The 13,207-nt window shown below is 41.0% G+C and overlaps 1 protein-coding gene across 4 annotated transcripts in view; it reads right to left on the reverse strand.

Moving 5' to 3' along the window:
- The window catches only part of LYST (lysosomal trafficking regulator), a 1,083,863-nt gene that overhangs the window by 323,575 nt on the left and 747,081 nt on the right, over nt 1–13,207 (reverse strand). For all 4 annotated transcript variants that reach the window (XM_056566940.1, XM_056566939.1, XM_056566938.1 and 1 more), the window contains exon 34: nt 3,603–3,748. In XM_056566940.1, coding sequence (XP_056422915.1) covers nt 3,603–3,748 — 146 coding nt within the window. The remainder of the gene's footprint in view (nt 1–3,602; nt 3,749–13,207) is intronic.

Below are 13,207 nucleotides of genomic sequence, written 5' to 3' on the forward strand. Positions count from 1 at the left end.
TTAATATCTCTTGGATGGGTTGTTTGGCCTCATCTTATACTAATGGCATTGTCTATGTCACTTTTTTTTCTTAATGACTTGCCTATGTAGGCCTAATTTCTGGGTTATTGGTATATTTAGGAGTATAGGTTTACACTCACATATACGTGATTGGGTATATTTAGCAATCACTTCATATATTATATATTGTATAGATGTGCATGCCCACGTGGGTTAACACAAGTGCCTGTGCAGTATTGTAAATTACACTTATGTTACAAATTTTACATATGTTTATGCTAACTCATTATGATGTTTTTTTCGTATCATTTCCTTACGCAAATTTGCACATTGTCTAAATGTGAGTATGGGTGTGTTGTTACATACACATCACACTATCACTTATGTATTGCATGGGGTACATTACATTTTTTCCTTAATTGGTATTTTTGATTTTATGTAACATTGCACATTGTCCAGAAGTGGGTGAGTGTGTATGGTTATGCACAAGCATACACATCTTTGACAATATACTTTCATCCCGGATTGAACACATTGTATGTTGCATTGTAGCTTGCACATGTGTCTGCACATCATTCAATTGCCTTGGTATTCGCCCATGATATTTTGTACAAGTTTATGGTTACAATGTGTGTACAAACAGTAAAATGTCCTTAGTGGACACCTCCCAATGGGTGACACCTCCCAATAGCGGACAGTTTTTAATTCTGCGGCAGAGTCCCATATGACAATGTATTTTCACCCTCGAAAAAGGGGACATTCCCAACAGCGTATGCAGACACACCTTATATGGGAAAAAAACACTTTCAATAGGGGGACATAACACTCCCAATAAGGGACAAAATACACCCTATATGGGACAATGAGGCTTATGTGCCGGCACTACATTGCACAGGGCCGCCGTCACAGCGGGTACAGTCAATACAACAGTAAGGGGGCCCAGGCTGGCACCCGCTGTAGCCCCTGGAGCAGCCTCAGCACAAAAGCAGAAGACAGCTGTTTAAACAGTGGTCTCCTGCTTCTGTATGTCTGCCAGCCACATCATTTTTCCACCCCCTCCACCGTGCTACTTTAATCCCCCTGTGCCAAACCATACACTCCTTTATTACCGTTTGTGCAAATTAATCACCCCCTCTTTACCACCCCCTATGCCATTTTATCCCACCTGTGACATTTCATCCCCCCCCGGCACAGATGGGATCAAGGGGGGATGATCTTGCACATGGCACAGGGGGAATAAAGCGGCACAGGGTATAAAGGGGGGATGACATAGTACAAGGGGTTGATAAGGGATGATTCTACTGTAATATTGCTTTTTATCGCTTTTTTTTTTTTTTAAGGTAATTTTTGTATTCGGTCATTTAGAAAGATTTTTGAGCCTTTTTTTGAGTCCCAATAGGGGACATCTCTCAACAGCAGACACTTTTTTATTCCCCGTGAGAGTCCGCTATTAGGAGATTCTACTGTTTATATTTATGTCTATTAATAGGTTACCTAAGTTATGGTGTGTCTGGTCTTGTGTGTGCTCTTTACATTGTGCGTCACTAGTATTTTTTTTATTAATTTTTTGCATGTGTCACCTGGCACCTTGTCACTGGCACGGACACTCACATTCATTATTTTCTTTTATTCTTTATTACTTTTTCATTTCTGTTATTTTTTCACCCATTCATATATATAACCTTTTGTTTTCAAAGCATCTTAGAAATAAGGTCATATATTTTTGTGGAAATGTCCTTTATTATATTATATTTATTCTATACAACCCTTAGTGATGTTCTTGGTATGATTTTGTTCAAGGGGTTCTTCGGCGCTAAGACATTTTATCCCCAATCCAAAGGATAGGGCATAAGATGTCTGATCGCGGGGGGTCCCGCCGATGGGGACCCCAGTGATCTTTCACACGGAACCCCGTTACCATCAGCTGTCACACCCCCTCCCATACCCTTGCATTGAGGGGGCGGAGAGTGACATCCCACGGGGGCGGAGCTGTGATGTCACAATACTCCGGCCCCGCGATCGCCAGTCATCAGACCCGGAGCGAACATGCTCTGGGAGGTGATGGTAACGGGGTGCTGTGTGAAAGATCATGGGGTCCCCAGTGGCTGGACCCCCACGATCAGGCATCTTATGCCCTATTCTTTGGATAGAGGATAAGATTAGCGCCGGAGTACCCCTTCTTCTGTGCTCATCTTGGGGCTAAATGGCTATGCTGTGAAATTACCATAATGTTGTGGCTATCTCTTTGTGAATTTTTGTGAGTATTTCCTGTTGGAAGTCGTTCTCTCACACTACAAATTCCACAGTTCCTTGTTTTTAAGTGTGAGATCACTAAGTGTGCGGTCGCTTTACTTATTAAAGCAGACAGGCTCCCTTTGCACACCTGACTAGCGATGTCATGTTTCGGCTGCACTGCAACCTGGGAAAATCTGAGACCTAATAATTTTGTATGCTGTTAAAATATGGGGACACAAACCACAGAAGAATTGCGAGACCACTGTCACACACAGGTACAGACACTATATTATGAACTACACTAACTTCACAGCCTCTGTAGCATAGTCAAATAAGAAAAAAAAAATCCTGGAATACCCCTTTAACTCCCTTAAGAAGCCTAACTGTGAAACGTCCAAGGGGTCCTGATCTGTCATGTGGGTATGCTGTTGTTTCCTGCTGGGTCTGTTGAATGTTTGGATTCTGGCTTCCTTACACAGAGACCGCTGATGTAAGCTCCTCTTTGGCTTTTTATTTTACACTGTTTACACTGTATGGTTGTTCGCATATCTCTCCAGTCTCAAGTGACCCAGAAATAATTTCTTCTTTTTTCTTTGGTTTCCTTTTGGTATTGGTATTTAGTGGGTCGCTTGACATTTTTTGTACATGTTTATTAATATAACCACAGTGATCACATAATTTTCTGACAATTTTGCTAACATTTGTTTTACAGCGATATATAAACAAATAATTGTAATTCTGTTTATATGTGACCATTTTGTATATTACTTTATTCCATATGCAGCCAGGTGTAGTCTGACTGTTCCTGCTTCTTTTATTTATTATTAAACAAAATTTTATAAAGCTTATGATTGTTTATACAATTTATTGTGTCTAGTGTGATTTGATAGGTTTTTATTAGGACAGATGTGGAAAGGGGCGTTTTATGAGCCACACAACTTAGCATTTTTTAAATATGCAAATGAGCAGCATGGTGGAGAGGGGTGGAGTGGTGCCAATCACCTTGAGTGCCCAGAATTGTCATGCCCCATGAAACAGAGCCTGTCCGTAAAATACAGAAGTAGGAGGCAATCAGCAGATAGATTGAAAAAGCTAGTCCCTTGAGTCCACCCTATGGGCTACCAAGCATAGGTTTGCAAATCTAAAGGTAAGACTGTGAAGACTTTTTTTTAACACCTATGTGGTGCTGTGATTATTTACAATACGTAAAATCATCTGAAAGATTTTCTTTTGACATGAATTGTTGGAAGAAATTTTTCATAAACTGATGCATAGGAGAATAGTGTAAATTATCTGAGCAAATATTCAAGCACAGCACCCATATTTGCAACAGTAAGAATATTAGCATTACATTTCAAACTGCTTACCTTCTTGTCTTTGTCTGTCCCTGAGAATGTACTTATTTGGAATAGTCAAGTAGCATTTTTGTAAGCGTCGCCTCTCTCTATTCGGACCCTCTGTTGGATCAAGCTGAAAAGAGGTTGGATATGATGCTGGGTCATACCAAACAGCCCTTTGAAATAAATGTATAAAATGTTATGTATAAAAAAAAGTTTATAATAAAACATTTTGAAAAGCAGCTCACACATAGTCCCTCTTAAAAGAAATCTGTCATCAGTCTCACTTGCACTAACCTGTTGGTACAGGCTTGTAGTGCGGGTGACACTGATGGAAATTATACTGACGACAGGCCGATCTGTGGCCCCTTACTCAGACAGCAGGCTTTGTGCATCAGTAGTACTCTAAGAGCATGCTGAGGTCAAAGCTGCTGCTTCTTGAAGCCTGCTCACAGCTGGGAGGAATGAGGAAACAGCAGCTGTGACATCAGCATGCTCCTCCAGCGCTGTCTGTGTACCAAGCCTGCCACCCGAATAACAGGGATAACCAGAGAATGGAGCCACAGATTTAAACCATAGTCAGCATCATTTTCATCAGTGTCACCCACACTGCATGGTTTGTGTCGGTGAAACTGATGAAAGATTACTTTGAAAATTTACCAACCCAAAATACAAATTAATTAAGATCTGCACATCAGCATGAGACATATAATGGCAATACACACCAAAGTGAGATCTACAATCAGGAAGTTCTAAAACATTTTTTTATTGACTGTGTGGACAGTTTTGTAATAAGTCAATCAGCTCAAGCATAGGATGCAAGTTCACGTAGAGTAGTATGCAAGTTAAACCATTTACACCTCTTCCCTCAAGTCTCCGAAGCAGCACACTACGACAATTTTATACATGTTAGCAGTCGTGTAATTTTTTTTATTTTTTTTATTTTGAAATTTGGTTTTATTCATCTCTCTGGTTCACACAATATATTATATATATTTATATATATATATATATATATATATATATATATATATATATATATATATATATGCCTTTATGCATTCATAAAAAAAACTTTCATATGTTATATCGCTAGACAGAGCTGGAAAAAATGCTTCTCTCACTCATCCTAGTGATTGGTTAGGGTCTGAACACTTGGACCCCAACCAATCAAAACTTTTGGCATGTAAAACTTTTTTTAAAAAGGTAATTTTTTTTTTTTTATATTTTGCTTAGTAATTTACAATTGCAAAGACATACCAGAATGACCATAACATGTTCAATATAATTAAGCTCTTGTATTTTTTATTAAAGGGGTATTCCAGGAAAAATCAACTGGCTCCAGAAAGATTTGTAAATTACTTCTATTAAAAAATCTTAATCATTTCAGTACTTATAAGCTTCTGAAGTTAAGGTTGTTCTTTTCTGTCTAAGTGCTCTCTGATGACACCTGTCTCGGGAAACTCCCAGTTTAGAAGAAGTTTGCTATGGGGATTTGCTTCTAAACTGGGCTTTTCAAGAGACAGGTGTCATCAGAGAGGACTTAGACAAAAAAAAACAACCTTAACTTCAGGAGCTAATAAGTACTGAAAAGATTAAGATTTTTTAATAGAAGTAATTTACAAATCTGTTTAACTTTCTGGAGCCAGTTGATATACCGGTATATAAAAAAGTTTTTTCCTGGAATACCCCTTTAATGTTGGGTGGCAAGTGTAATATGTTTAAAATCACAAGCAACTTTGCAAACCTTTACATGTCAGCCATTTCTGCTTCAACTCTGCTTCCCAGAGATAGAATAAATCCAACATTCATTCATTATTTGATTCTGTCTACATGTGCCCAGATTCAAAATGAAGGCAAAATTAGAAAAAATTAGGAGGTTAATGTGTCACAATACACTTTACAACAAGCAAAGTGAAGTTATAGGACATCATATAATGCAGCTTCTTTGCAGCAGCTTTTTTCAACTGGTGGGCAGTAGGTATGATGGCTGTTAGAGCACATAAAGGGGTTATCAATCTGATAAAAAAATATACCGTATATATTATATCAATTAGAAGAACTGCATTTAACAAATTTCATAAAATATATTTTTGTCTTGGACATGTTTTAACTTTTGAAACCATCTTATTATTTCTGAGAAAATATGGGACAGCCTTTCACCTACAATTGATCACAAAAGTATGTCCTGTGGACTCATTCATTCAATAATTTCAAGTCATAAGAACACAAAAGAAATTTGATGTTAAGAGCTTTTATGACTTTTTGAGATGTCTCTATAAAACTTATAGCTCATGGGTAAATAAGTAACCACAATAACACTACTGGGTCATGGTATAAGATATAAAAACCTGTTTGATAACCACTTCATTACTTAAATCATTAATTCTAAATTAGGTCAGGTAATATAAGAAACACCTGTTTACCTGAAAAATAAACTGTTACTTATCACCCCCTCTGTTCCAGTGCAGATTCCCTGTTCTGCCTCTCTGGTCAGCACTCCGATGTTACTGCAGCCATGGGCATCACGAGACAGTGGTAGCCAATCCATGGACATCACGAGACAGTGGTAGCCAATCGGTGGCTGCACTCATCACGCACTCCTGACATCATCGCTCAGTGACGTTGTCAGCATCAGTAATTTCAATCAGTATAAACTACATGAGGCCTTTACCAATCAATTTCACTGCAAACTTCAATCTTTGTTTTCTAAGATTACCCAACTTTAGATAGATTGCTTAAAAAAAAGCAGTGCCCCAGTAACTGGCCCAGACACCCAAGGGTGGCCAAATGCCGGTAATTGCCATTCTGGGACCAGTGCAGGCACGGTCCCTGAAGTGGCATAACTGGACCCTTCACTTGCAGGCCCCGTCGCACCAGTATCCTGGATCCCCCTGGTGCTCCTCCCTGTGGGCCCAGTCGCAGGGGGAGCGCCAGGGGATCCAGGACACTAGTCCAGAATCTTTGAGTGATGAAAACTTTCCACAATGAGTGTGCCTTTAAGAGGCACATAGTTGAATGTGCACACGGTGGCTGAAATGGCAGGAAGGAGCCAGCGGCTTCATCCTGTCACTCCTGCCCAGGCTTCCTGTGCGGTAGTGGCCATGTCTGCACAGCAAGATAAGGAGGAGCTGCAGGGGAATGGAGGAGAGGTGAGTGATTTTTTCTTTTTTTTTCTTTATAGAGCTGTGTGAGAAACAGATTATTGTATGGGACAATATGAGGGGACATTTTATTCTATGGGGACTTCAAACTGTGTAAGGGGCCCCAATATATCTGATGGAAGCCCTGTGTGTAGTATGGCAGCTCAAGTCCATTGAAGTGAATAGGGACACATTTTAATACCACACACCATGAGGACAGAGGTGACGCTGTTTTTGGAAGAAATAAGCTCTGGTTTTCTATCCCTGGACAACCACTTTAATGGTGGGTCAGTCAGACTACATATTTATTATTGAATTTGGGGTGCACAGTTATAGGGCATAAGTACCTGTCAAAATACCAAGATACAGAGTATATATTCTACTAAACTGAAGGAAAGAATATATATATTTTTTTCCTAGAAGCCATTCTGCCTCCTATGTTAAAAAGTGTCAGAAAGCTACAACATTCAGTGTCAGAAAGGCACAATTTTTCAAAAAGGTTGCATTAATGAGTACCCAGATGTCAGGTAAAAAAAATGCTGCAAAGGCATTTCTTGCCCGTCTGTCCCAGTTCTGAAACCACCAAAAATTTATTGGGAGTATCTTTCTATTTTAGGAAGATATGATCTGACACAAAGGTTGGTCACCAAAAGGAAATGTGTTTTCCCCAATAATGTTTGGCTTCATCAGGGGACAGCCATTAGAACAACAGATAAAAACAGCCTGGGGGAACAAGTTGTGGATCTCCTCCAAGCCAGGATGATAACACCTCTCCGAATTTTTATGGTGGTGCATCTGACTCACACCACAAACCAGTGTAAAGAGTAGCTGTCACCAAATAAAACTTTTAATATAGTATTTCTGGTGTAATTAGCAGACACTTTACCATTTACTTGCTTTTAAAATTATCAACATACATATGTTTAACCCCTTAACGACCACAGTTTTTGTTTTTTTTTTTGCACCTCACCACCTCACTTTCTAAAAAATACTTTCAATTTTGCACCATATGATGGCTTGTTTTTTGCGCCACCAATTGTACTTTGTAATGACATCAATCATTTCACCACCAAATTTACAGCAAAACCAGAACAAAAATATTTGTGCAGCAAAATTGGAAAGAAAAACAAACCCTATTTTGTAACTTTTGGGGGCTTCCGATTCAACGAAGTGCCCTTTTTCGGCAAAAATTACAATATTTTTATTCTTAGGTCCATACGGTTAAAAGGATACCCAATTTATATAGATTTTATTTTATGTTACTACTAAAAAAAAAATTATAACTACATGTACCAAAATTTGTATGTTAAAATTGCCATCTTCTGACCCCTATAACTTTTTTATTTTTCCATATACCGGGCATTACGAAGACTCATTTTTTGCACCATGATCTGAAGTTTTTATCGGTCCCATTTTTGTTTTGGTGGGACTTTTTGATTGCTTTTTATTCATTTTGTTAGGGTATACAAAGTGGCCAAAAATATGCAATTTTTGATTATTTTTTTACGTGTACGCCATTGACCGTGCGGTTTAATTAACAATATATTTTTTTAGTTCAGACATTTACGCTCACCAATACCTTACATATTTATTTTTATTTACATTTTGTATGGGAAAAAGGGGGGAGGTGATTAAAACTACCGTATATACTCGAGTATAAGCCGAGTTTTTCAGCACGATTTTTCGTGCTGAAAACACCCCCCTCGGCTTATACTCGAGTGAACTCCCCCACCCGCAGTGGTCTTCAACATGCGGACCTCCAGAGGTTTCAAAACTACAACTCCCAGCAAGCCAGGGCAGCCATCGGCTGTCCGGGCTTGCTGGGAGTTGTAGTTTTGAAACCTCCGGAGGTCCGCAGGTTGAAGACCACTGCGGCCTTCAACATCATCCAGCCCCTCTCACCCCCTTTAGTTCTGAGTACTCACCTCCGCTCGGCGCTGGTCCGGTCCTGCAGGACTGTCCGGTAAGGAGGTGGTCCGGTGAGGAGGTGGTCCGGGCTGCTATCTTCACCGGGGAGGCCTCTTCTAAGCGCTTCGGGCCCGGCCTCAGAATAGTCACGTTGCCTTGACAACGACGCAGATGCGTCGTTGTCTAGGCAACGGCTCTATTCCGGGCCGGAAGCGCGGAGAAGAGGCGCCCCCGGTGAAGATAGCAGCCCGGACCACCTCCTCACCGGACCACCTCCTTACCGGACAGCCCTGCAGGACCGGACCAGCGCCGAGCGGAGGTGAGTACTCAGAACTAAAGGGGGTGAGAGGGGGCTGGATGATGTTGAAGGCCGCAGTGGTCTTCAACCTGCGGACCTCCGGAGGTTTCAAAACTACAATTCCCAGCAAGCCCGGACAGCCGATGGCTGCCCGGGCTTGCTGGGAGTTGTAGTTTTGAAACCTCTGGAGGTCCGCATGTTGAAGGCCGCAGTGGTCTTCAACCTGCGGACCTCCGGAGGTTTCAAAACTACAACTCCCAGCAAGCCCGGACAGCCGATGGCTGCCCGGGCTTGCTGGGAGTTGTAGTTTTGAAACCTCTGGAGGTCCGCAGGTTGAAGACCACTGAGGGCGAATGATGAGAAGAGGATGATGAAGGGGGGGGGTGTGGGGATGATGAAGGGGGGTGGGGATGATGAAGGGGGGGTGTGGGATGATTACAAGGGGATGATGAAGGGGGGATGTGTGGGATGATAAGGGGATGTGTGGGATGATGACAAGGGGATGATGAAGGGGGGATGTGTGGGATGATAAGGGGATGTGTGGGATGATGACAAGGGGATGATGAAGGGGGGATGTGTGGGATGATGACAAGGGGATGTGTGGGATGATGACAAGGGGATGATGAAGGGGGGATGTGTGGGATAAGGGGATGTGTGGGATGATGACAAGGGGATGATGAAGGGGGGATGTGTGGGATAAGGGGATGTGTGGGATGATGACAAGGGGATGATGAAGGGGGGATGTGTGGGATGATGACAAGGGGATGATGAAGGGGGGATGTGTGGGATGATAAGGGGATGTGTGGGATGATGACAAGGGGATGATGAAGGGGGGGATGTGTGGGATGATGACAAGGGGATGATGAGGATGTTAATGACGGGTCTGGATGATGACAGGGGGGGATGAGGTATTTCCCACCCTAGGCTTATACTCGAGTCAATAACTTTTCCTGGGATTTTGGGTTGAAATTAGGGGTCTCGGCTTATACTCGGGTCGGCTTATACTCGAGTATATACGGTAATTACTGAAGGGGCTAAATCAAATTTATTAACTTTTTTTTTTTCACACTTTTTTTTTTTCACACTTTTTTTTTGTCTCCATAGAGGACTATTACAGGCAATACTTAGATTGCATACACTGAACAATGCTATGCAGCATAGCAGTGATTAGTGTTATCTGCGCTTCATTGCTCAAGCCTGGATCTCAGGCTTGGAGCAATAGAGTGACGATTAGACAGTGAGAAGGAAGGTAAGCACCCTCCCACTGTCCTCTTAGCTGTTCGGGATACCGCGATTTCACCGCGGCGGTTCTGAACAGCTCTGCTGAGCTAACTGGCAGTGATTTCTCCCATTATAGACTCCGCATTCAACTTTGATGGCGGCGTCTAAAGGGTTAATACCGTACATCAGCCCAATTGGCGATGTCCGGTATTAGCCACGGGTCCTCGTTGCAACGGGGACCTGCCGGATATGAAGGGCACTCAGCTCCTGAGCGTGCTTCACATAACAGGAGCTGGCCACGGACGTAAAGTGGTTAAGGGGTTAAAATGTAATAGCAAAAACGGCCACTAGGTGGCTCTGTTCTGTTCCCTGCCACAATTAATACAGTGAGTTTGGTCTCCTGGCCTGAGACCAAAGTCAGGAAGTGTTCCTCTACACTGAGCTTAATTGACAGCTGCACAGAAAGAGAAAGCACCACAGATTCTCACAGAAAGCTGCACAGACTGAAACCTGCAGAGAGCCTCACTGATAGCAGCACAGACTGAAACATGAGTTTGAAGTTTTCTATTCATCACAGCACTGTCGCGATGTGAGGGCAGATGTGGTCCCCCGGCAGGCTTCGGTGATATCATGCCTGCTGGAAAAAAATCACTCTTCCTGCTGGGAGGAGAAATAAAAAATAAGGGTATGATACAGAGTATTTTAAAGCTCTGAATTTAAAAAAAAAAAATTTTAAGGGTGGGAGGGGTGTTAGGAGTAGTTAGTATAGAAAAGTTTATTTAGTGACCGGTACGCTTTAAAACTTCCTCTTCACATTATGTCACCCAATCCTAACCCTCTGTGTCAAAGGATACAACCCTTTTCCCTCAATGCTCTATCCCTCGGTATTGTCTTCTATCATAATAATGTGGAAATAATGGTACTATAATGCCCTTGCATCTGATGCACATAAGAAATAGATATGAAAAAAGATAATTGAAGACCTGGGGGCTTTTACTGATAGTAGGCGGTTTCAGTTGCACATGCGGCACAGGCGTATGATGTCCTTATGCACTCGAATGGTATTGGTAATGACACACAGGGCCAGATGCATCCACATCCATTTTTGGTAATAATTACTACAAGTGCCTATGGGAATGCCAAGTTGCTAATTTTTTTATCAGATCACACATTCTTACAAACACCAATTAACGCTAATCTAAAGAGCTCCGCAGGCCAACCCCTTACAATCACCTATAAGCAAATGCGGTCATTGAGGCTGGAAATTCCTCACCACTTTCTTTATTATTCCCATGGTAACCACTAGTGTTGCTTGCGAATATTCGCAATTCGAATTTTATTCCCGAATATCGCATATTCGCGAATTAGCAAATATTCGCGAATATAGCACTATATATTCGAAATTACGAAGATTCACAAATTTTTTTTTTCACAGTACACATGACAGTGATCATCCGTCTCTGCTTCCAGCTTGTGTGGTCTAAAGAAGGCTCTAATACTACTGTGTGAGAACGCCGGGCGAATATTCACATATGCGAATATTCGCAAATATTGATCCCTCCCTTCTGCTGCTTCTATCAAGTAACACTGGTATACTTGCTATAAAGTTCATAAATTTTGACATATGCAAATTAACGCATATGCGAATTACCGCATATGTAAATTTACGCATATGTTAATTTACACATATGCGAAAAACGTGATTACGAATATGCAAATTTTGCGAATATGTGACAAATATCCGTCCATATATTCGCAAAATATCGCAAATTGGAATATGGCCTATGCCGCTCTACACTAGTAACCACAACAGTACACAATGTAAGTGTAACAGCAAATACTGCAATACACAGATTGCAGAGAAAAATTGCATTTCTCAGCAATAAACATATTTAAAAAGCAGAGAGAACGTACTATTTACAACTTCCCTGTTTTCCAGCCTTCTTTCATTGTTACAGCTAAGCGAGCAATTTTGTGTCACTATTTGCGGAGCATGGAATCCTGCGGAGTGGTGACTTTTGTACTGATAAAATGCATGACCTAACATTCTTTGAGTTAGCTGTTATGCAGAGTTTAAAATGCCATCCCTGCTGCTCTCTGTGGGATTTACCAATATGTTTGTGTATGTGTTTGGCAGAAATTGTAGCAAAAATTTTTTTAAATTATGTAAGCTCGAAAGGAAATATAGTTAGGCTTGAGTGAGGACACACTCATCCAAGCCTGTTCAGGTAAAATTTTGCTTTAATCTAAAATTATTCAGGGCACGGGGGTGTGGCCTGGTGCTGCCTGGAATGGCCACACACTAGCTCTGCTCCTACTTCTTCGGCCTTTCTTTTGCTCCTAACTACGGGTGACCCGGCTGTTTTTAACCCCTTAAGGACCGGGGTTTTTTCCGTTTTAGCATTTTCGTTTTTTGCTCCTTGCAAAAAAATAATAACTCTTTCAATTTTGCACCTAAAAATCCATATGATTGCTTATTTTTTGCGCCACCAATTCTACTTTGTAATGACGTCAGTCATTTTGCCCAAAAATCTACGGTGAAACGGAAAAAAAAAATAATTGTGCGACAAAATTGAAAAAACCCAGCTGTTTTGTAACTTTTGGGGGCTTCCGTTTCTACGTAGTACATTTTTCGGTAAAAATTACACCTTATCTTTATTCTGTAGGTCCATACGATTAAAATTATATCCTACTTATATAGGTTTGATTTTGTCCTACTTCTGGAAAAAATCATAACTACATGCAGGAAAATTAATACGTTTAAAATTGTCATCTTCTGACCCCTATAACTTTTTTATTTTTCCGTGTATGGGGCGGTATGAGGGCTCATTTTTTGCGCCGTGATCTGAAGTTTTTAACTGTACCATTTGCATTGATAGGACTTATTGATCGCTTTTTATTCATTTTTAAATGATATAAAAAGTGACCAAAAATGCACTGTTTTGGACTTTGAAATTTTTTTGTGCGCACCTATTGCCCAAGCGGTTTAATTAATGATATATTTTTATAATTCGGACATTTCCGCACGCGGTGATACCATATATGTTTATTTTTATTTACACTGT

This window comes from Hyla sarda, chromosome 3, assembly GCF_029499605.1.
Source record: "Hyla sarda isolate aHylSar1 chromosome 3, aHylSar1.hap1, whole genome shotgun sequence".
Classification (NCBI taxonomy): domain Eukaryota; kingdom Metazoa; phylum Chordata; class Amphibia; order Anura; family Hylidae; genus Hyla; species Hyla sarda.